Source organism: Sander lucioperca, chromosome 23 (genome assembly GCF_008315115.2).
Source record: "Sander lucioperca isolate FBNREF2018 chromosome 23, SLUC_FBN_1.2, whole genome shotgun sequence".
NCBI classification, from domain to species: Eukaryota; Metazoa; Chordata; class Actinopteri; order Perciformes; family Percidae; genus Sander; species Sander lucioperca.
In genome coordinates this window covers 15,886,880-15,910,810 of record NC_050195.1, presented here as the reverse complement: position 1 = coordinate 15,910,810, position 23,931 = coordinate 15,886,880, and the positions used below count along the sequence as shown (strand labels likewise).

The window sequence follows — 23,931 nt, the reverse complement described above, 5'->3', positions numbered from 1 at the left end:
CTGTAAGGCCTCATTCACACTCTTTCCATTCATTTTGAACAGGGGTAGTGCGTTAGGCTGTGTCGGGGTTTGCTGCAGGGGGGGGACACTCAGACTGACTCAACTTTTGGAGAAACACAACCTTGTGTCACGCTGCAATGGCCTATCCTGTAACTGGAGATCAGACTTGTCGGAGTGTTTTGAGGCGGTGTGAGAATTCCATACAGGAAACAGGAAACATCACTGCCTCTATCGCTGCCACAAAAAAGTTTTTAAACACTATGAGGGTAAAATATGGAACACGAGCATTGAACTGCCCGGGAGTTAAAAACAACAACCCGAAGTTGACTTCTCCTGTTTTGTAGATGTATTTTTGATGATCAGTCACTTACTTGAGTGACAAATATGTTGTTTACTGTGACTGCTTAATAGAATGAAGCATGAAGCAGTAGCAATAGGAAATGTTGGGTTGGCATTAGAAGTATTAGGAATGGTGCTCTCCGCCGCTAACAATAAATAAGGTGACGATTTATAAAGAGGTAACTACAGAATGTAAATTCATGTAATGGCTGTTGCTGAAAACCTTTCTGACCATAAATAGTATCACAAAGAGGGTTTGATCTCATGAAAATCTTAAGGATTATAAACTCCTGACGATATTATTTCTGTTAACACAAAAACAAGTTGAGTGAAAAATAACGTTTTGCTTTCAATTTTATTTTATTTATAGTATCAATTCATAACAGTTATCTCAAGACACTTTACAGATAGACTAGGTCTAGACCACACACTAATTCCCCCAAGAGCAAGCATTCAGTGCGACAGTGGCGAGAAAAAACCTCGGACAGACCCAGGCTCTTGGTGGGCGGTGTCTGACAGTGCTGGTTGGGGGTGTGATGAACAGTGGCAATAATAGTCACAATAAAGATAATGGAACTATGGCTATAGAAATAGTAGCTGTTCATGGCATAGCAGGGCACTGCAGGATGTCACAGGACGTAGCAGGGCATAGCAGGGCGTCACAGGACGTAGCAGGACGTAGCCGGACGTAGCAGGGTGTAGCAGGGCACTGCAGAGCGTAGCAGGTGTAACAGGGCATAACAGGGCGCACAGCAGGACCACGGCGACAGGCTGCAACCATGATTTAGGGGCCACCCTGATCTAAGGAAACATGCTGGGCGAAAACAAAACATATTTCGCTGTGATGCTCAGTGAAGAGCTCCAGTGAAGTTACTTCATAATGTGACTTCGGGATGTGAATCTTCACTGGTGTCAGGATTCGACTACGATTATCCTGTCAGCGAATCGATTTGATATCACGATGCGTCACCTCCTCAATATTATTATACAGTATATTGCTACACATAGAGCTGTATTCCAAATGTTGCTGTACAACTATTACGATACAGAAATAATTGCGTTTACAATATAATTGTCTCTTTAATGCATTACTTTTTTAGTAAACATCTTTTGGTTATGTCACTGTCATGTCCCCCCCCCCCCCCCCCCCTCCCCCTTGTCATTTTTGTTGCTATGAATGTGTATAGGGTCAAGTGCCAACAAACAATAAATATTATATACTGTATTCAATCCGATCAGTTATCACTTATATAACAACTAATTTTGCATATATAAACAAAATCAACAATTACCATTGTCATACGCCATAAGACCTTATCTAATTTTAGCAATTAATTGCGGTAAAACAAAGAAACTGATCATGTAAAAAAGAAATAAAAGTATGTTATTATACATTATCATTATGTACATGTCCTTGTAACTTGCTGCTGTAACAGAGACATTTCCCAGTTTGGGAATAATAAAGTCCATCTATCCATCTATCTACTCTGTCTGTCTATCTATCTATCTCTCTATCTCAGTGTTTCTCAACGGGGGCGGTACCGGGGCAAAATTTTGGAAAGGGGGGCGTTGAAGTGCTCTTGGGGGGCGTTTGTTTGAAAGCTAGTTTAAACCAAAGATTCACAATAATAACAAGCAACATCAGTAGCCAATAGTCAATTAGGGTCTGTCACTGTAGCGATGCAGAATGGTCCATGTCGCAATGCATCCATGCAATGACTCATTCCAACACCCCTAATGTGACTTCTCCTCTCTGTGTTGTTTGTTCAGGAAACCAACATCGCTCCGTTCACCGCCTCCTCCCATCACGTCTACGTCGTTTTCCAAGCCCATTACACCACCCTGCCTTCAGGGTTCAGACTCACCTGGAGCAGCTGAAACACACACACACATACACATGCATACAATGACTTATTTCCTAATGAAGTATTAAAGGTAAACATCGTTGTGCATTTATTTTTCCTTCAAACCAATGTTATAATATACATACATATATACTGACATAAAACATGCTTTGTCATCTGTCATTTAAGATGTTCACTTTAGTTTGATTATATCTGTATTTAAATCAACAACCCCACCGACCTGCTGTGTTTGTTCAAACTGCTTGAAATCCTAGTAGAGAGATACTTTATAATGACATTATTTGATTAAAGAAATGATAAAGTATCAGTCTGCTCCCCAGCTGCTAGTCTTGTATTGCCAGACCTTCCTCCACAGTGGTGCGGAGGAAGGTCTGGCTAGTCCACACAGCATTCCTGGATTGGGAGAAAAACGTGCCCTGGTTTATTGGCATTCCTTTAACCAATCACAATCGTCTTGGACGGACGGAGCCACGGTGCCTCTGCAAAATAACCTCTGGAAGGAACTTGTTTTGGTGGAACGTGTACGTTCAAAAGTTGTTTTAGTCGTGCAACAGAAAACTTAGATTGGACAGATAGTCTATCTAGCTGTCTGGATTTTTATCATTTCAAATTGTTTTGAGTTTTGTTAATGTTTGTTTCAATACCAATAGCGTCAGAGGAGGGCAGTTCTGAGCAGAGGGAGTTACAAATAGGAGCACAGTTGAAAGTTCACGGGTAGCTTCCGCTTCATCCAGGTGGGAAAAGAGCCGACTTAATGAGCGCCGACAAACGTGGAATGGAACAGAGTAGAAGACAAAGAAACTAATTCAGAAAACTTGAGCAGAGTGCATCAGTGTGCAGGAGACCTCAGAGATGCTATTGGTTAGTGAGTAATTTGTGTGTTTTTGTTTCTGGAGATTCGGAAGCGCTAATGATAAAATATTAATTTAAGAGAGCAGGATGAAGTTAAGAGCGATTTTTGTTTCTGTTTAAAGACGCTGTGCGCTTGTTTATCCGAATAACGATGTCTTAAAAGTTTGTGGAAACGTGGTTGATAAGATAAAACTTTGTCTGTTCACACACAATTTTCTTACATCGTCTGCTCCAACAGACATTAAAAAACCCAAACATAAAAAACATCTATATGGTCACCCAACAACATCTGACACATCTTTCCGTCACACCCACACCCAAACCCACAAGACACACACACACACACAGACAGAGAGACAAACACACACACACACGTACACACAGAGACACGTACACACACAGACACATGCACACACGCTGACGTACACACACAGAGACCTCCACTCAGACAGAGAGACATACACACACAGACACATGCTATGCATAAAGTGAGAAAGGTTGAATAGTAACGTAAACACACGAGCCCTGTCGAGGCTACAACCAACTTATGAAAAGTCTTAATAACAACACCATTGATAAACACCCACTAACAGAGTTAAGGTAGGAGTAAGTGTGTTAAATGGTCAACAGTTGTCAGTTAAGACCATGATGAAGAAACTACACCACTACACAACTGTGTAGTACCTTCATGTTACAGTATGATTTAATATACCCGTGATACAATTTTAATCTTACCAGGACAGGTTGGATAACTACTGGACTAACTAGGGTTAGGGTTAGCAGTCTTGAAGCAACAACATCATTCATTCCTGTGTTGATGGAAAAATAGACATTGACCAACCCAAACTGTTCTGTTAAATGTTCATTTAAAAAATATCAGTCATACGTAATTCCTAAAAAAGAAACTATACACTATTAGTAATGAATTCATTTAGTGATTCTTAATATCTGAAATGTATCTTTGAAGTGTTTTTCAGTTACAGTATTGGTTAGTGTTACACAGGATGGGGCGGGACTTCCCCTCTCTGATGTGTCAGCAGCTCCTGATGGATTACTGTCATTCTGAACAAAGGTTAAAAACAAGTTCTGCTGCCTCTGTTACTACGAATAAAAGGCTCAATATTTTGGGGAAAAAAAAGTTAATATTTAGCCACAGAGCTATGGCTCACTTTAAACACTAAGCTGCTGAATTAAAGCCAACATTTGAACTTCAGCAGGAATAATTAAAACCTCTTCAAATTTTCTCCAACATCAGTAGGTGTCCAACAGAACTACAAAATTATTGGTTTTGGTGAAACTAGATCTGCTTGAAAATTTGACAAAAGAATAAGAACACATTTAAACCAAAAGTTTAGACCAAAGTTAACTTAAATGTAATGTCTTTTTATTGACTACAAAGTGTGCTTTTAGGGAGGGGGGCCTGAACAAGGACTGTAGCTAAAACAGAGGATGCTAGCATTATGATAGCAATAAAAACGCTTCTAGATATATATGTGGTAAACATGGAGATCTGTGTCATATCTTGCGTGTGAATGATGACTGAATGTCCAGTTTCGTCACTACATTGAATCCTTTCTCACAGACAGTACATATTAATGAGAGTTAAACTAAGGGTGCTCCGACCAGGATTTTTTGGGGCCGATCACCGATCACCGATTCCTGTGAGCCGTGTCGACTGATGCCGATCACCGGGTCTATACCTTCTATTTATCATGTCATATATTTATCATATATTAATTTTAATATTCTTAACAACAATGCATAAGTATTAAAATTAACAGAAGATAATGTATTGTGAATTGTCAACGGTTTACTTTTATTGACCGGAAACGTTCAACATTCCACTTCCTCTGTTAGAAACACACCTTAAACAGCTTAGAGCTTAACATATAGCTAAAGCCTTATTCGGAATAAATTACAAAAAAACTGTCAGTGTGTTCTTCAGTGTGTCTTTAGTGTGTTCTGAGCAGGGTGGGGCCACTTACATTTTTTACCAGCCACTTTTTCCAGAATTCAAATTTATAAAAGAGAGTGCACTATCATATTTTGTATTGCTTTATTAAATTATGTTTTATTATTAATACATATTTTATTAATACAATGTATTATGTGTCAGTAGTTGATCTTTACATTGTAAGTTAATTTCCTATCCTGGCCTGGGACACATTCATACGGTTTGATAAAGGACTTATTGGACTTTAACTTATCATTGATTTTACAATAACGAGTGTAGCTCATGGATGTATTAAGTGTAGCTGTCTTCAATTTAGGTCATCCTGTACGTCTCATCTCTGGTTTTTCCTGCATCCACCGTGTGTGTGTGTGTGTGTCGTCAGTCGCGGGGTAGAACTGAGCAGCAGAGAGCCAACAGGATTAAAACGGCAGCAGCTTTCAAGCCACTTAAACATCGTTACAGTCTACATTGACGTTAAAATGTAAACAGGTTGACAGGACGGTCTGAAATGTTTTGCACGGTCTTTCGCTGTACGTTTTGTCAATGCGCCACTTGTTTGAAAAGTACCTTCTCTTTTTCTTTACTTCGCCCTCAACAGCTTGTACATCCATAGCTACTGCTGACTCCGCGGCGGGCCTCTTAACACCGGGGATATGTCGCCACATTTTTTAACAGATAATTTTCCTTTCGTCTGTACCTCAGCTCAGCTAGCTAGCTAGTTACACGGCGTCCCGGACTAGCGCTGAAAACTAGCTACTCGACTATGCGTGGTCAAAGCCCCGGCTGTGAACGGTTTCATTTCCTGTAAGTTCTTCACAATAAAAGTCCTCCGTTATTTTGGTATTTGAATGTTTTTATTATGAAGCAGCAAAATCCGGAAATGTTAGGGATTCATTAGCAGTAACGTAACGCGATTCCTAATAAGCATTGTGCATTGTTACTTAGCAACAGCATTCTTTGACAAAAACTGTCCAATCCATTACTATACAAGATAAAAGGCTAATTTCCCCATAGATATAGAACAATTAGGAACCAGGGTGGGAAATTCATAGATAAAGAACCTATATCTATGAATTTCCCACCCTGGTTCCGAGGCACTTTTTTTGACCAACTCGGGGAGGCTGATCAGTCCAACTGCTGTCGGCTGTCTGGTTGGTGTGTAACTTAGCTGCGTATAGAACATTTTCTCACGAGTAGTGCGTCATCTGATCGGCCTTTATGGAGACCACCGATCAAACTATTTAAAGCTTTTATCGGCCGATAACGATCGGTTCCCGATCAATCGGAGCACCCTTAAGTTAAACTTACTTTGTAATGAGTCCCTGATGTAAAGACAGTGCTGCTTCATTTCCTTCTCCTCTGTTACTCTGGGAAGCATGATTTGCTGGTCCACAAGTCTCTATTTGGGGAGAATGTCAACACCATCTGTAAAGACAATTACACTAAATGATAAATACACAGCTATTAAATGTCATACGCATTAGAGAAATACCTGTCCTACTATAGTGTGTTTGGGTTAAAAAAGAGCAATGATAATGTCAACATATATTTTAGTCCTTTATTTATTCACCAATGTCAATTCATCCAATAAACAGTAGTGGTTGAACACGCCCATGAACCGTGGATTAATTGAACATTTAAAGGTCCCATGGCAAGAAAATTTCACTTTATAAGCTTTTTAACATTAATATGAGTTCCCCCAGCCTGCCTATGTGGCTAGAAATGGTGATAGGTGTAAACCGAGCCCTGGGTATCTTGCTCTGCCTTTGAGAAAATGAAAGCTCAGATGGGCCGATCTGGAATCTTCCCTTTATGACATCATAAGGGGAAAGGTTACCTCCCTTTTAGTGTTGTTTTCATCAACGAAAATTATGACTAAATATCGTCGTCAACAAACCTTTATCATGTGACGATGACTATAATTAAATGTATAATGCAATATTGTTGACGAATAAAAACGAGACTAATGTGGTTTACAAAATAAAAACTACGCTAAAATGTCTCTTCATTTTCGTTGACCAAAACGAGACGTCTCATTTAGTCGTGTTATTATTATTCGGGTCGCACTGCGCAGACGCAGGCAACGTTACTTCCTCAAGCCCCGTCGCGGCATTATTTAATTTAGAAGATGCAGCGGTGAGTTAGAGAGTGAGACGAGCGTAAACGACAACAAACTAAATTAAGTCTGACACAGAGAAAGCTGGGACCGTGGCCGGCTAGCCAGAGTTCGTCTTTGGGAGAAAAAGAATAAACGGCATTTGGAAAAACTTTCATTGCATAGCAGTGGAAAAGAAAACGGAATGTGTTGTGGAAATAGATGGGGAGAAATGCTGCCACAAAATCACAGGAAAAAACACCACGAACCTTAAGAGACACCTCAAGCCATTCCATAATGAAATTGAGGTAAGTCAAGACATTAACTTAACGTTACTTTCTATTTTAGAAAGATAATGCCAACTCATGAGGCTGTGGTTAATGTGTCTCATTTTAACGTTAGCTTTAGACGTAGCTGAAAACGACTGAGACAAACGTGTGTGTGTGTGTGTGTGTGTGTGTGTGTATTTGTTTGTGTGAGAGAGTGTGTGGGTTCTTAGTTCCTACCTCACTGACTCCATGTGTACTAAGCATCCCTTGTTGGCCAACATTTTGGTTTTGTCTATACTACTAGGTACTTATATATTGTATATTGTATACTATATTGACTGGATTAAATAGAATTGCATTACTAAAACGAGACTAAAATACAATTTTCATTGACTAAAACTAGACTAAATGTCGTCAGTTTTCGTCGACTAAAACTAGACTAGTTTTAGTTTTGCAAGCAATGATGTCTCTCTCTCATGGGCGGGCCAAATTCTCTGGATGGGCAAAGCAGAGAAAAGGGAGTAGTGTTGTTTTTGGCTGTGTTCATTTTAGTTTTAGTCTAGTCTTTGTGTCCAGCTGTCATTTTAGTTTTTATTAGTTTTAGTCACGGTCATACTCTTTTTAATCTAGTCAAGTTTCAGTCGACTAAAAGTCTGAGCATTTTAGTCTTATTTTAATTCTGACTAAAATAAGACTAAAATGCTCAGACTTTTAGTCGACTGAAACTTGACTAGATTAAAAAGAGTATGACCGTGACTAAAACTAATAAAAACTAAAATGACAGCTGGACACAAAGACTAGACTAAAACTAAAATGAACACAGCCAAAAACAACACTACTCCCTTTTCTCTGCTTTGCCCATCCAGAGAATTTGGCCCGCCCATGAGAAAGAGAGAGACATCATTGCTTGCAAACGAGCGAAGCATGGCAGTTGGTCAAGGCCACACCCCCACCCTCCACCTCCCCCCCCCCTGTCCTCCTCAATAGCATTTAAAGCTACAGACACAGAAATGGCACATCCTAAGGAAAGCTCATTGTGGGACTGACTCTAGTGGCTGTAAATCTGCATCAAGGCTGAATTTCAAGAAAGAGACATCAGATACAGTATTAGGGGACCACTGAGGCCTATATAAAGCATCCAAAAAGCAGCATGTCATAGGACCTTTAACCATCATAGTGTCAAAACAGTTTAACTGGTTGTTAGTTTCCGCCAACCAGTCAAGTTGCAGTCTACCCTGACTCGTATAATTATGTATGTTAACGTAGGAATTCCTGAGTCACGAAGTGTAAAGTGTGAAGTGAAAAAAAGTGATAAAAAAGTCATAGTATAGTATGTCGAAAAAAGCCATACCATAACAAAAGTAGTAATAAAATACCCATAGTATAGTATGTAGAAAAATATATATAAAAAAGTCATAGTATAGTATGTCGAAAAAAGGGATAAAAAAGCCAAAGTATAGTATGTCAAAAAAAGTGATTTAAAAGACATAGTATAGTATGTTGCAACAAGCCATAGTATAGTATGTTAAAAAGTAGTAATAAAATAGCCATAGTATAGTATGTCGAAAAAATATATAATAAAGTCATAGTATAGTATGTCGAAAAAAGCCATAGCATAGTATATAGAAAAAGTTATAAAAAAGTCATAGTATGATATGTCGAAAAAAGTGATATAAAAGACATAGTATAGTATGTCAAAAAGTAGTAATAAAATAGCCAGAGTATAGTATGTCGAAAAAAGGGATAAAAAAGTCATAGTATAGTATGTCGAAAAAAGTGATAGAAAAAATATAGTATGTCGAAAAAAGCCATAGCATAGTATATAGAAAAAGTTATAAAAAAGTCATAGTATGATATGTTGAAAAAAGTGATATAAAAGACATAGTATAGTATGTCGAAAAAAACGATATAAAAGACAAAGTATAGTATGTCAAAAAAAGTGATATAAAAGACATAGTATAGTATGTTGCAATAAGCCATAGTATAGTATGTCGAAAAAAGCCATAGTATAGTATGTCGAAAAAAGTGATATAAAAGACATAGTATAGTATGTCGAAAAAAACGATATAAAAGACAAAGTATAGTATGTCAAAAAAAGTGATATAAAAGACATAGTATAGTATGTTGCAATAAGCCATAGTATAGTATGTCGAAAAAAGCCATAGTATAGTGTCAAAAAAATCCATACTATAGTATGTCGAAAAAAGTGATACAAAAGCCATAGTATAGTATGTCGAAAAAAGTGATATAAAAGACATAGTATAGTATGTCGAAAAAAGCCATAGTATAGTATGTCAAAAAAATCCATAGTATAGTATGTCGAAAAAAGCCATAGTATAGTATGTCAAAAAAATCCATAGTATAGTATGTCGAAAAAAGCCATAGTATAGTATGTCGAAAAAAGCCATAGCATAGTTATAAAAAAGTCATAGTATGATATGTCGAAAAAAGTGATATAAAAGACATAGTATAGTATGTCAAAAAGTAGTAATAAAATAGCCAGAGTATAGTATGTTGAAAAAAGGGATAAAAAAGTCATAGTATAGTATGTCGAAAAAAGTGATATGAAAGACATAGTATAGTATGTCGAAAAAAGATTTAGACTTAGACTTCTCTTTATTGATCCTTTTGGGATGACTCCCGCAAGGAAATTAGATTTCCAGCAGCAGATTTTAGCAGCTTACAAAACACTCTTTAAATAAAGAGGTATGAAAAAATACAGTATAGAAAAAATACAGTATAAGAATAACAATAACAATAAACTTTTAGCTAAATATTTTTTACAAAAAGTAAACAAACAGTAAACAACAATAAACTACAGATAAATAAAGATAAATATATCCAGGACTGTGTATGGTATTGTGTTATTATACAGTTAATAAATGAATGACATTTAGCATAAATTAGCAGTTAAGAGCAGTCAGAGTGTCCAGGTATATATGTGAGTAGATTATTAATTTATTGCACAGTGAATTAATGAGTGGCTACCACTCCTTCCCTTCCTTCCTGTTCTGTTCTGTCCTCTTTACCCTATTTCCTCCTCCCCCCGAGTGAGGAGTTGTAGAGTATGATGGCATGAGGGACAAAGGAGTTCTTGAGTCTGTTGGTCCTACACTTGGGAAGGAGCAGCCTTCCACTGAACCTCTGGTTGCTGATGACGGCGTGCAGGGGGTGGCTGGCATTGTCAGTAATGTCCAGCATCCTCCTCTCTGCCACCGTCGTCACCAGTGAGTCCAGCTTCATGCCGACCACAGAGCCGGCCCGCCTGATCAGTTTATCCAGTCTGGAGGTGTCCTTCTTGGATATGCTGCCCCCCCCCAGCACACCACAGTGTAGAAGAGGACGCTGCTAACCACAGACTGGTAAAACATCAACAGCAGTTTGCTGCAGATGTTGAAAGACCGCAGTCTCCTCAGGAAGTACAACCTGCTTTGTGTCTTTCTATACAGGTGGCTGGTGTGTGTCCGGTCCAGTTTATTATCCAGCCACAGCCTGAGGTATTTGTATGATTGCACAGCCTCCACCTCAGCTCCCTCTAGCAGGACTGGTCGCGGTCTTGGTCTGGACCTCCCAAAGTCAATGACCGGCTCCTTCGTCTTAGAGGTGTTGAGCTGTAGGCAGTTAGTGTGACACCAGAGAGCAAAATCCCCCACCAGACTCCGATACTCCTCTCTGTCACCCCTGATACACCCAACGATGGCTGTGTCATCGGCGTACTTCTGTATGTGACACAGCTCCGAGTTGTAACAGAAGTCTGAGGTGTACAGGGTGAAGAGAAGAGGAGCCAAAGTCTGACACAGTGTCCACAGTGTCAGACATGGTGTCCTTCAGCCTGACGTACTGTGGCCTGTCAGTGAGGTAATCCTTGATCCAGTCTACCAGATAGGGGTCCACTCCCATCCTGTTCAGTTTCTATAAACTGTACAGGATGTAATCAATACCTAATCAATAGGGGCCGGATGGTATTGAAGGCACTGGAGAAGTCCAAAAAAGGATCCTCACTGTGCCGCTTCCCTTATCCAGATGGTAGTGGACTCGGTGTAGCATGTAGAGGATAGCATCCTCCACACCAACATTTGGCTGGTACGCAAACTGCAGCCGGTCCTGGGCATGTTGTACCTGAGGTCTGAGGAGGCTGAGGAAGAGCCGCTCCAATGTCTTCATCAGGTGTGAAGTGAGTGCCACCGGTTGGAAGTCGTTCAGCTCGCTGGGCCTGTTCTTCTTGGGAACCGGAACAATGCAGGATGTCTTCCAGAGGGTGGGCACTCTCCCTAGCTGTAGGCTAAGGTTGAAGATCCGTTGTAGTGGTTCCCCCAGTTCTGCAGTGCAGGTCTTTAGTAATCTCGGACACACTTTATCCGGACCTGCTGCTTTCCTGGGCTGGAGCTTCCTCAGTTGTCCTCTGACCTGGTCTGTGGTGATGTGAGGCAGGGATTGTGTTGAGGTGGGGGAGGAGGGGGGGGGATCGTGGTGTCAGGGGGGAGGTGTGTAGAGGGAAGAAGGAGAGATGGCTGTGGTGAGGGTGGGGGTGGGGGGACAAGGACAAGGGCTGGTTAAACCTGCTGAAGAAGTCATTCAGCTCATTCGCCCTCTCCATTGTCTCCCCTGTAGCTCTGGTCTTTGTGTTGTGACCTGTGATGGTCCTCACACCTTCCCAGACCTCCCTCATGTTGTTCTCCTTCAGCTTCTGCTCCACCTTTTTCCTGTAGCTGTCCTTAGCTTCCCTCACACAGTGTTTCACCTCCTGCTGTGCTGCTTTCATGGCCTCCCTGTCCCTGCTCCTGAAGGGAGCCAGCCTTCTTCTTGTTGAGGACAGCCTTGACTACCCACGTTACCCATGGCTTGTTATTAGGGTAACAGCGGATAGTCTTGATGGGGGAGACCACATCTGCGCAGAAGTTCAGGTAGTCCGTCAGACAATGTGTCATCCCCTCTATGTCCTCACCATGCGGGTTGATCAGCACATCCCAGACTGTGGTGTTGTAACAGTCTCTCAGGGCACTTTCCATCTCAGGGGACCATCTCCTGATGGTGCGAGTTGTCACCGGCTGTTGTTGGACCAGGGGAGTGTACAGTGGCTGTAGGTGAACCAGGTTGTGATCAGACTTCCCCAGTGGGGGGAGGGGAGTCGCTCTGTATGTATCCCTCACATTAGTATACAGGAGATCAACTGTCCTGTTGTTTCTCGTAGGACAGTCTACAACCTGGTGAAAAACAGCCAAAGTAGAATCCAAAGTTGCATGATTAAAGTCCCCAGAGATGATTATAAAAGCCTCCGGGTGCTGTGTCTGCAGCCTTGCTGTGACAGAGTGGATCTTCTCACAGGCAGTGGCTGCGTCCGCTCTTGGAGGGATGTAAACACAGACGGTAATTACGTGACTGAACTCCCTCGATAAAAAATGTGTATACATGAGGGAGTAGCATTTCCAGGATGCCACAGTGTCCTTCCCTGACTCTGTCCCTTGACCGGTTGGTAGTTTCATGAGTTCCTTAACATGATGGAGGCATGGAATTGTCAATTACTGATATAAGTCAACTGTAATACATGGAATAGGTAATACAAGGATATTATAACTTACAATTGCAAAAAATGTATTGGACTATCTCTGTAATAATTCAGGGAACCTCTGTATGTGTGTCTGTGTGTGTATGTGTGTGTGTGTGTGTGTGTGTGTGTGTGTGTGTGTGTGTGTGTGTGTGTGTGTGTGTGTGTGTGTGCGTGCGTGTTGTGTATGTCTCAGATACCATCTAAGCCAATAGAGGGCACTGTTTGTCTTTAAGTGATAGTTAACTGCACACAGTATCTGTGTGTATTCACATTATATGTATAAAACAGTAGCAGTTTCAGCTTGTACTACTACCAACATAAATAAACATAAATAATGAATCTGCATTATATAGTATGTATAACAGTAGTTTGTTATTAATAGTGTAGTTAAGAGTGCAATGATTTTTCTGTAAGCCGATACTATATATTAAATTGTAAAAAAAGAAAAAAAAAAAAAAAAAACTTTCTATGTTTAAACTGTTTAATTCTATATTAATGTAATCTACAACAGCTGCAATACTGTACTGTTTATGTTCACGTTACATGGATATACTGCCGGTGTGGGATTAAATGGATGTGGGATGCAATGAGGGCCCTCATATATGCAAACGTGGGTGGATGAATGGATTCATATTTTGTTACATTTGGCGGCAGTAGCTCACTCTGTGGGGACTAGGCTTGGGAACCGGAGGGTCCCTGAATCGGTATGGAATGTTGACAGGTAGCTGATGCCAGTTCACCTTAAGCAAGACACAAGGCCTCCACCTTTCTCTCTGTTTAATAAAGGTTAATAAAACATAATTCAATTAAGATGGGACACTGAATAACCTGAAACCTGATAATGTAAAGTATAACTAGCTCCGCCAATGAAATTATGTTTTCGGCTAGGTTTGTTTATTGGTTGGTTGGTTGGTTTGTTTGTTTGTTAGCAGAATTGCGAAAAAAATCTACTGACCCGAGTCTTGGTGAAAGGGTGTAGCATGGGCCAAGGAAGAACCCATTACATTTTGGAACATATCCGAATCACCAGGCAGATACACTTTAACATTTGCGAAATAGGGCATTTGTGCTGCATTCATGCGGTGTCATGATAATCAGAAAAAAATGAGTTGACTGTGAATATTCCCACTGCATTAACATTGTGAGATATGGCATGGCTTGGTGCAGGTCTGCACTCTCAGAGTGCCCTTCTAGTTGATTATTAAATCAATGTCAGCTCTAGCCTTCTTATGACATGACGGAGCTTGTGTGGTGCCAGCAGCAGCCTGTTACTCAGCTTTGTGTTCAGCTGTCCTGTTGCTATGTGCTGCTAGAGCACAGATCATCCATCTGCTACTCTTTCATTTATCCATCCTTCTTTGCCCATCTCCCCCCCCCCCCATCTGTTCTCAGTGTTTCCCCTCAACTATGCTATTGGCTGAACTTTTTGGACTTTTATAGAATGAGACAAAAGATTCACATTCTTCTTGATCCTTCACAGCTCCCTGAGGGAACTGTGTTTTGCATTTGTATATCTTACAGAGTTATCTAATAACACATCACAATCATGTCTATTAAGACAGTCTACAAACTGACCTGTTGTGCTGGTATGAGAATACAAAGAGAATACAGCATGTGTCCACTGCCTGAAAGAGATGTTTGTACCGTATGGAAGTTAGAGAGGTTAGAGAATATTATAATACAGTAAAGTCAGACTAGTTACAAACGGCTTAATGCATTACATACAGCACGGCTCACGCATCAGTGCAGTTAGTTTATTATATAATGTATCATATAAGTAAAAACATAAAAATACACACTCTATGGTAACAGTGTGTACTCTTATATTTCTATAGGCTCTCTTCTCCACCTGTCACCTAGCATTATTATTCCATAAGGACATAATTTTGAGTTATCCATACTGGTTGCTGTGATGAAGTAAATGTGGAAATTGCATTGACTCAAATTATTGCTTGAGAAAAGGTCAGGGAATCATCAAAGTCAGTATGTATTATACTTTGGGGACCATGACTGTCCGGACAAAATTTCATAACATTCTATCCAATAGTTGTTGAGATATTTCAGTCTGGACCAAAGCTATGGACGAATCATCACTTCCATCCATACACCCACTCAGTTCGCATGGCTCCAAATTCAAACTGTATGTGAGGTGACTCTCTTTTCTGGGAAGTGTTTAATCATTGCTGAAACCAGACACTAAAATGGAAGTGTGTGTACAGCATTTCCACCCCTAATTTGAAGCTGTGATCTCCACCATACCACTTTATTACCAGCAGCACGTGTGCTCACCAGATAGAATGTACTATAGAACAGCTATTTCTGTCAGCTGATGCTAACTGACTGGCGATGAGACTGCAGTCAGTGGCACGAGGCTCTGGAAATAAGAAGCCAAACATTACACTGAGGCGAGATTGGCTGTAGCTAATAACTGTGACAGGCCTGGACCAGCTACACCATCTATCAAAAAGACCATGTGTACAACAGTGAGACATTGTGTTCTTGAACACAAGACACTGAAAATATAGTTCAGTAACTATTCAGCTGTGGGGCTGAAAAACAGTACCTTACATATACATGCTTGTTGCAGATTAGGCAATGTCAATTCAATTCGTATTTTTTTTCACAATATCACAAATTTGCCTCAAGGGGTTTTTCAATCTGTACAGCATACAACACCCTCTGTCTTTAGGCCTGCGATTCGGATAAGGAAAAGCCCCCCCCCCAAAACTTGAGGGAAAAAGTGGAAGACTGTTACTTGATGAAACTGGTGTCTATGTGGAGTACAGCCAATGACCAGCATCTCAGTTTTATCTGAATTTAGAAGCAAGAAATTAGCATCCAGTCTTTCAGAGAAGACAAGCAGGCCTCTAATTTTATAATTTGGGAATGACAATCCACCTTTAGGTCACAGAGTATCATAAGCATAGCAGTCGACATTAATTCCATGACCGTATAATTTGACCAAGATGTGAAATAGAAAAAAAGAAAAGCATAGGGCCAAGAACAGAGCCTTGAGGTACTTTATATTTTCCATAAAAAAAAAATATTGATGTAGTATTCTTATTATTATTGTTATTATAAAACATACTTTTGAAAAAAAAAAAAAAAAGGTTAGATTGGTCAATAATAATATGGAGACCCTGGATAAGTGTGGTTTCTTAAGTAGAAACCACAGCAGTCTTAAAGCTAGTGGGGACAATGCCCGTCATATGTGACAAGTTGCCAATTTTCAGCATTGTATGTCCCAGAAATGGCAAGAGATCTTTCAAAGGTTTAGCTGATCAGGAAAAAATTGTTTTTTACATCATCTTACATACCTGTAGGTCTATAAAATGGCAAAAAGATTAGTATTCACATTAACAGGCCTTACAAACAAACATGTTGAGCCGGTGTCTTCAACTACGGCGTATCCTTCCTTTCAAAGTATAATAATTAATTTTCATGTCAAATGACTACTGGCCATGCTCTGTGTGTATCTCTCATGTGATATCCTCTCTGCTTTGTTGTTGTTCAAAACTGCACACAATTCTTCTCCAGGACAGAATGTGAGTGGGTGGGAGGCTGTGGATGTGTTATGAAGGCCTCTTCAGAAAGACAGGCAGCCTTACATTATGCCCACTGACGCCAGTGCAGAAGCTCCATACATTTCTATCATTCACACAGTGGAGAATGTGGTGTGTAATGTAAAACATAATTTGGACAATGGAGTGTGTAACCTGCCTGAGTTAATCGCCCCCCTCTCATCTGCCATACAGCCCATGGTGATGGGTTATAGTAGTGAAAAGTATTAAGTAAAAGTAAAAGTATTTTTGTTTTTCAATGGAGTATCTCCCAGTGTGTGCCACATTCATTCTCTGGTGGAGCCACTCTTTCTCCGTCTTTGTTAAAAAGAAATAATCACGGAGTTTGGGCTGCCCAAATGGTGTGTTTATAAGGGCTCTATCTTTAGACTGGAGCAGCTAAGATACTCCACATCACTTCAGTGGTTGTCATGGAAACGGGAGTGCAGCCTAACTGCACTTGAGTAGTTGATGATGAGAACGGCATAATGATGACATGATGAAAAGGACTGTGCTATGAATGACTGAATGGGTGAAGGAGGATAACCTATCTATTTGCATTATGGGAGCTGATTGTGCCTTTGTGTTCACAAGCAGATAATTTTAAGCATATCAGGACCAGAAAGCGTCCAATCCCAATGTTTAAGCCAACATATTCTCATAGACATCTCTTCATTATGTACTTAAAAGTTAGCTACTGAGTGAACCTTGTGTTGAGTTTGTATCACAAACTGCTGTTTACAAGGTCAAGACAAAATCTCAATTGTATGTCCTGTTTATGGAAGTCTGCAAATGAAGTGTACAAACAACATTAGGTAAAATTCATTTTATTTCTTTATTTATAAGGAAAACACACAATAATGAACCTGTCTGTAAATGCGGCAGTGTTAGCCAGATGGATAATTTTCAACTGCATTCCATTGGCAAAAACCAATGAAGTGACAATAAACTACAAACAAGGCAACATTACAATAAAAGCAACATAATCAGCGTCCACAAGACAGTAGACATGAAGAACAAAACGGAGAAACAAAACATTGATGCAGCGATACAGTGAGCACATCACCTATTCAGCCATGCAGAGCAGTATAAATAGAACATAAATGAGCAATACCTTTCCACAAAATGCATGCATAACCCACATCTACCAAAACAGTTTTGATGATGACGTATACCTGCGATGTGCATTGCCTCTCTGCTCTGCGCCTTACCTCGTGGTTTTACCACAGATCATGTGTAGCCGGCTTTAGTCACGCATTGCCAGACCTATTTCCACAGCACCACACATTCATTCTGGGATAGGAGAAAAAATGCTCTGGGTTGTTTGCATTTCCTTAAACCAATCACAATCGTCTTGGGCGGTGCTAAGCCTCAGACACAGCGACGGTTGCTCTGCTAAATAGTCTGGGGAAGGGACTTGTTTTGTTTTTTTTGCACCCCACAAAAGAAAACGCCACATACAATTTTAAATGAAGTGAACTGTTGACACAATACAGTAATGTGAGCTATATAAATTAGCTGGATACGTGGTTCATAAATTGCTCTTATCAGTGTATTGCCAAATTATAGAGTAAATGCTGTAAACATATTCTTTGTAAATATTTACAATGTTTTAATGAAAGAACCAAGCAGGCCTGCCTTATTGCACTCTCCAAATTAACTTGACATTTTTAGTGTGCAGCGTGCAGCTTGCTTGCACAAAGGTTGTTTCCTGTAGCGAAGGGATTTAGAGAACAGCAACACAGAGGATGCACACGCTGGATGTCAGGGTTTATCCTGAAAATGTACTTCCGTTGATCCAGACTACACACACCTAAACCACATCCATAGCTCCTCAAAGGATGCTGATTGGTCAGAGTCACTGTGGCACACACAAACTTATCAAGAAGCCTCACATGGAATCTCATGTAATTTTGAGATCCCGCGATTCTCTCATGATTTCGCCAGAAACCAGTGCAACATTCTGCAACATCTAAAAAATAAAAAAGCATGCACAAACCCTAGTGATGGCCTAATGAAGCCTCATAAAACTTTGTCAATCATTTGATTTATTTTCTGAGCACACTAGTTGATGCTCTTTGTTATAAATAAAAACATGGTTCATGAAGCTTCATTTGGCCATCACTACTGTAAACCACTCTGTGACTGGAAGAGACAACCTGATCTCACAGAATTCCGTGAAATGAACATGGCCCCTTAACTCAAAATCTGTGGCAGTTTCACGGAATCGCAAAAAATTCTGTGATGGGCCCACCGAAGAATTCCGTGAAATGAACACTGATCGCCGAAAATTCCGTGATGGGCCCACGGAAGTGAAATGAACACTGCCCCTTAAGTTAAGGAAAAGGTCGTGGGTGGGCTTACGTCTCCATGACACGCGGGACACGATCCCCGGTCTCCTGGGTGAAAGTCCTGTTTTGTTTGACCCATCCACCACCCCAATTATCCTCCTTAAGCGGATTTCCGGGCTTTCATACTACTCGCTACCATAGTCACTCCTAATGCTACGTCATCTTCTTATTGACTTTACATTGTCATTGTTTTCACACATTCCGTGCCACCACCACGTAATGCGGTGTTAACAGTTTGTGATCATTTCACGGAATTCTGTGAGACCAGGCTGGGAAGAGAACGCTGAAACTGCACATTGTCACTAGGGCTGTCAATCGATTAAAAAATGTAATCTAATTAATTACATACTCTGTGATTAATTAATCGAAATTAATCACATACATAATTAACGGTGCCTGAACCGATACTTTTTAAGAAAGTAAAAAAAGAAAAGAAAAAAAAAAGGGTACTAAACAACAGTCAGTGACATTAAAGAAGGCTTGTTTATTGCTAAGGCCATATGGTCAAAATTAAATGATTTAATAATAATGTATAACAATAACAATAACTTATTTCACTAGTAAATTGCTGTTGAACGACAAAAACAACCACCAGATGGGAAAAGGACATTTACAATAACTTAAAATGCACCACGAGGCTGTAGTTTACCAGTTTCATTGAACTCTGTGTTGTTTTTCCGATGGCAGCAGCAGATTGTTACGTGTTGAATCTTCTACAGTAAAACACAGTCAAACTTTACACCGTTTAGCGTTAGCTGTCAGCATTTTAACCGTGTTTAATCCAGCTACTAGCTAGCAGTAGGCTAACGTTAGCTGCTGTCGAGTATAGTGTTAACTAGCGTCACGTGCAGCGGTGTTTGTGTTGCCTGTATCGTCTTCAGAGCACCAGAGAGAAGTGCAGACATATCAGTGGCACCAGAATTCAGTAGCCAGGGTTGGCAGGATGAAGATTTTTACAAGTAAATGTTCCAATTAATGATCCAGGCAGCACATTCTCGTCTCCCTCCTTCATTTTACAGTTGAATGGTGGCTAGAACGGCTCCGGGTCAAACGTCAATATGGAATAGATTAATCTGCGTTATTTTTTTTAACGCGTTATTTTTTCTCAGATTAATTAATCGAAATTAACGCGTTATTTTGACAGCCCTAATTGTCACATACAATTACAAAACGTTCTGAATTCCCTTCCCTTCCCCCCTTTCTTCACCTGGCACAAGTCTTTCATTGACGTCATCAAGGAATGAAAATAGGCGATGTGTTAGTGATGGCCAAATGAAGCCCCATGAAGCTTTGTGAAACATTTTCTTTATTTTCTGAGCCCACTAGATAGCTCTCTCTGTTCAAGAAAGGGTTGAAAGCACACTGAATTGCCATTCCTTGAGCCTTTTTCTTTAAACCAAGAGTGTCATCTAGTAGAGTCAACAAATACAACTAATGGTTCATAAAGCTTTATTTGGACATCACTAGGATGGTTTCACTTTTCTATACACCAGGTTCACATCGGGGACGGAAGCACCGATATGTCCAGAGACCGGAGCAGCCGTCTGGCTGTTTCCACCAGAAGAGCATCTCTCTGCAAGTGGTCATCAAGCAATTCTGCTTCTCTGCTTTCTAATTGCACACTTGGGCTACGTTCAGACTGCAGGTCAAAATGACCCAAATCTGACCCAAATTCTTTTGCTCACATCTCATTTTTTCATGACTGTGTGATAAGCCCAAGTCACATGTTATCTGATCTTTTCCAGTTCTGATTTGGGCCACTTTCATATGTGGTCCAAATCCGTTACAGGTTAGATAAAAAAAATAAATAAAAAAAAGCGACCTCAGTCTGGACAGTCAGATCATGCCCAGTTCATACTTGAGTCTGATGTGGGCCACATGTAAAAAAAATAATGTGAACAGTCAGTCCATAAACATCTATCTGGCAATAAATTGGAATTGAGCATTAAGGCCTGCAGTCTGAACATAGCCTTAGAGAGCCTGCTTACACCAAAAGTATAGCAATGTAAAAGGTTTTACAAGTTCTTTTAAGTAGTATTTCAACAGTGTCAAACAAAGTACACAACAAGTGCACAACATTTGAGAGGTGATGCTGGGATCAGAGGATTCTGCTGAGAAACCCTGATTATGTTAACTTTGAAACAGTGAAGTCACCTTACACTACTACATCACTCATGCAAGAAGCTAGCTGTCACAAAGTCTGCCTCAGTCCCTCTCTTCAGCCACACTCTCATGTCCCATTACCATTCTCCATCCATCCAACAAATGCCCTCAGACTTTCCCACCTGTTACAGTCCCTCGTCATTTCACATACAGGCCAGTCCTCCTGCCCTGCAGTAACCCCTGTGACGTTTCCATCGCCTGGCCTTCCTTGCCCGCATACTCACCTGCTTCCCATTTCCCAAATCAGCCTGCCACTATATTTATCAGCCCATTTCCACCCACTCTTTGCCAGATTGTCAATGATGCAGTTGATTGATACTGCTTGGTTTAGACAACACAAGGGGCTGCATTGGTGGGGGCGTGTGGTTTATTACTGATGAGATGATGGATGGGTGAGTGAGGATTCAGGACGTTCCAGTTTGAGTAAAAGATTAATGAGATTAAAGGCTAATCACATGCCAAACCACTGCACAGAGGATAATAATATTTATAAGACAGGATTTTACAACTCTGGAGGTTGTCACTGTAATTATTTTTCTTTTGTTGCAACAATTGTGAGGGTAACAGTAGAAATACTCTGTAGTAAGTAATCTACAGGAATGCCAGCTTGTGTGTATGTGTAATTGGCCAATGCAGCTTTTTGCGAGTTTTCTTTGCCAGAGCCTTTCAAATTGGCACCCCTGCTGCATCATCTGAGTGGCTCCATTCAAATTAGTGAGGGAGATTTGTTACTACCTGACCTGCTGGCAATATGCAATACTACAGGTCTACAGTGTCCTACAGCTAGGGCTGGGCGATATGGAGAAAATCAAATATCACGATATTTTTGACCAAATACCTCGATAACAATATTGCGACGATATGTAGGGTCGACAATTGGTGCTTTCACAAAATATTTACACAGTGAAATGTGTGATAAATAATCATCAATAATGTTGATATAATGACTAATTGGGTAAAGGCAAATATTAGAACTGCAGGAAAAGTGACATCACTTTACTGTAATGCAGCCTGTAAAACCCGGAAAAGATAACACTTATGTCATATTACGATATCCAAAATCTAAGACGACATCTCTCATATTACGATATTGATTTGTATTGATGTATTGCCCAGCAGCTCAATGAATGTTGTTCTCTGATCAAAAAGCTAATGCAATATATTTCATTGTATATATGATGCATTTAACCCTATTTCAGAAAGCCCCAAAGGGACAAACTAGAATCCAAGGATGTGATCTTTACTACACAGTTTTCAACAGTGACAGTAAAGACTGGTAAACGTATATAGTCATTCTGCTATTCTGAGGAAACACTGCCTGAAAAAGCAGATCTGTGGTAGGCATTCCTTCTCTCTGGTCTGTCTACCAACCACGTACAAATTTGGAGTGGGTAATGTTGCTATGGCAACAGCAACCTCTCCAATTAAAGCTTTTAGGTAGAGCAGTATTTCAAAAAGGACCTCAAGAATAAACCACCATTTTCTAACAATGAAGTTCTATTGGATAGACCATGGCTTCTGCATAACAAGTGCTGTTACAGCTCACAGTTAGTGTGCCTTATATTGTTAGAGTAGCAGCAGTTTCGTCTGTACTGTTGGCCTGTGATAAGTGGACTTGAGTCCCAAAGAAAAGGACATGCAGACAGACAGATATATGCCTATCCATGCTTCACTGCTCACATTCTTTGAAGCTAAAATGGAGGAGTGGTACACTAATTGTATGTCAGCACTGATGTCTGTGCACGTCCATCATGGCCATGGACAGCTGACCACACACACCTAGTATACACCCATACCCAGATTGAGATTTGCCATGTGCTGCAGTTCAAACAATACTTTAATAGTCTTAAAAAAAAGTACCAATACCCTTTGGTCTATTTTTTCCCCCACCAAAATAGGGAAGATAGCATCCTAAAACACTGTTTTTCACAACTGTTAGAACGAGACATACAGTAGCCTATGTACAGGCCATTTCAAGCTAACTTAAAGGTAGCCAGATTTTTGATTACGTGTAAGGCTGTGGAGCAATGTTTTTGCGAGTGTTTTTACCCTGTTTGGTTTATATTGTGTATGCATAACCACCAAACAGACCCTCGGATAGGCTCTTCAGAGAATGTGTTGCCTCCTGGAAACAGAGAACAGAGACATATACTGTACTACTCATCACCAGATAAACTTGGCATGTATGGCCAACAAATAATATGCAAAATCAACAATGAATGTATCTACTCACAAGGAACATGTGTGTGTATCAAAGCCTGATCTTCCTCTGTGCCATAGAGTTCCATTGTTGTCCAAAAACTATTAAAAACACATCAGTGAGTCACACTGTTGCTCTGGGTGACATGTTCCTTCGTTACCATGAACACACATACTGTAGTTTATTGTGACTCAATCCCACACTCCCCACACACACACACACACACACACACACACACACACACACACACACACACACACACACACACACACACACACACACCATCCTACAAGTATTATTAAGAGAGCTTCACATGGCTCAGCCAGTCAGTCTCACTGCTGATTAGCTCCAGTGGCCAACTGTGATATTGCAACAAGAACATCCTCTGGGGTCCAAAAAGCATTTTCCCCATTAGTCTGCTGACAGGACAGCTTGATGTACAAACAGTTTTCAGCAATGAAAGTTTCATATTTGTAAAATTTTCCTAAGGCCTAGAAATGTTATGTTCATCTGTGTGACGCCATCACAATCTTAAATCCGTGGGCCAAGCGGGACGAAGCAGGTAGGACCAGGGGGAGAGACTTCCATACCGATGCGCAGTGGGTCGGACAACGCGGTAGCAAACCAGGAAGAGGGAGGCTTATCCGCTTGGTGAGCAACTGTCATTCAAATGAATTGGCGCCATTATTACTCAATAATAATTATTCATTATTATTAAAAATTTCATTTTAAAAC

The 23,931-nt window shown here is 40.3% G+C and overlaps 1 protein-coding gene across 2 annotated transcripts in view; it reads left to right on the top strand.

Annotated features, from left to right (window-relative positions):
• Window positions 1-23,463, top strand: part of cubn (cubilin (intrinsic factor-cobalamin receptor)) — a 143,487-nt gene extending 120,024 nt beyond the window's left edge. The window contains exons 67-68 of one of the 2 annotated variants that reach the window (XM_031300163.2): window positions 2,110-2,230; window positions 23,407-23,463. In XM_031300163.2, coding sequence (XP_031156023.1) covers window positions 2,110-2,217 — 108 coding nt within the window. In that variant the 3' untranslated portion in view covers window positions 2,218-2,230; window positions 23,407-23,463. Of the gene's footprint in view, window positions 1-2,109; window positions 2,524-23,406 lie in introns of those variants that run through there. The other variant, XM_035998238.1, reaches the window with a different exon arrangement.
• The last annotated feature ends 468 nt before the right edge of the window (window positions 23,464-23,931 follow it).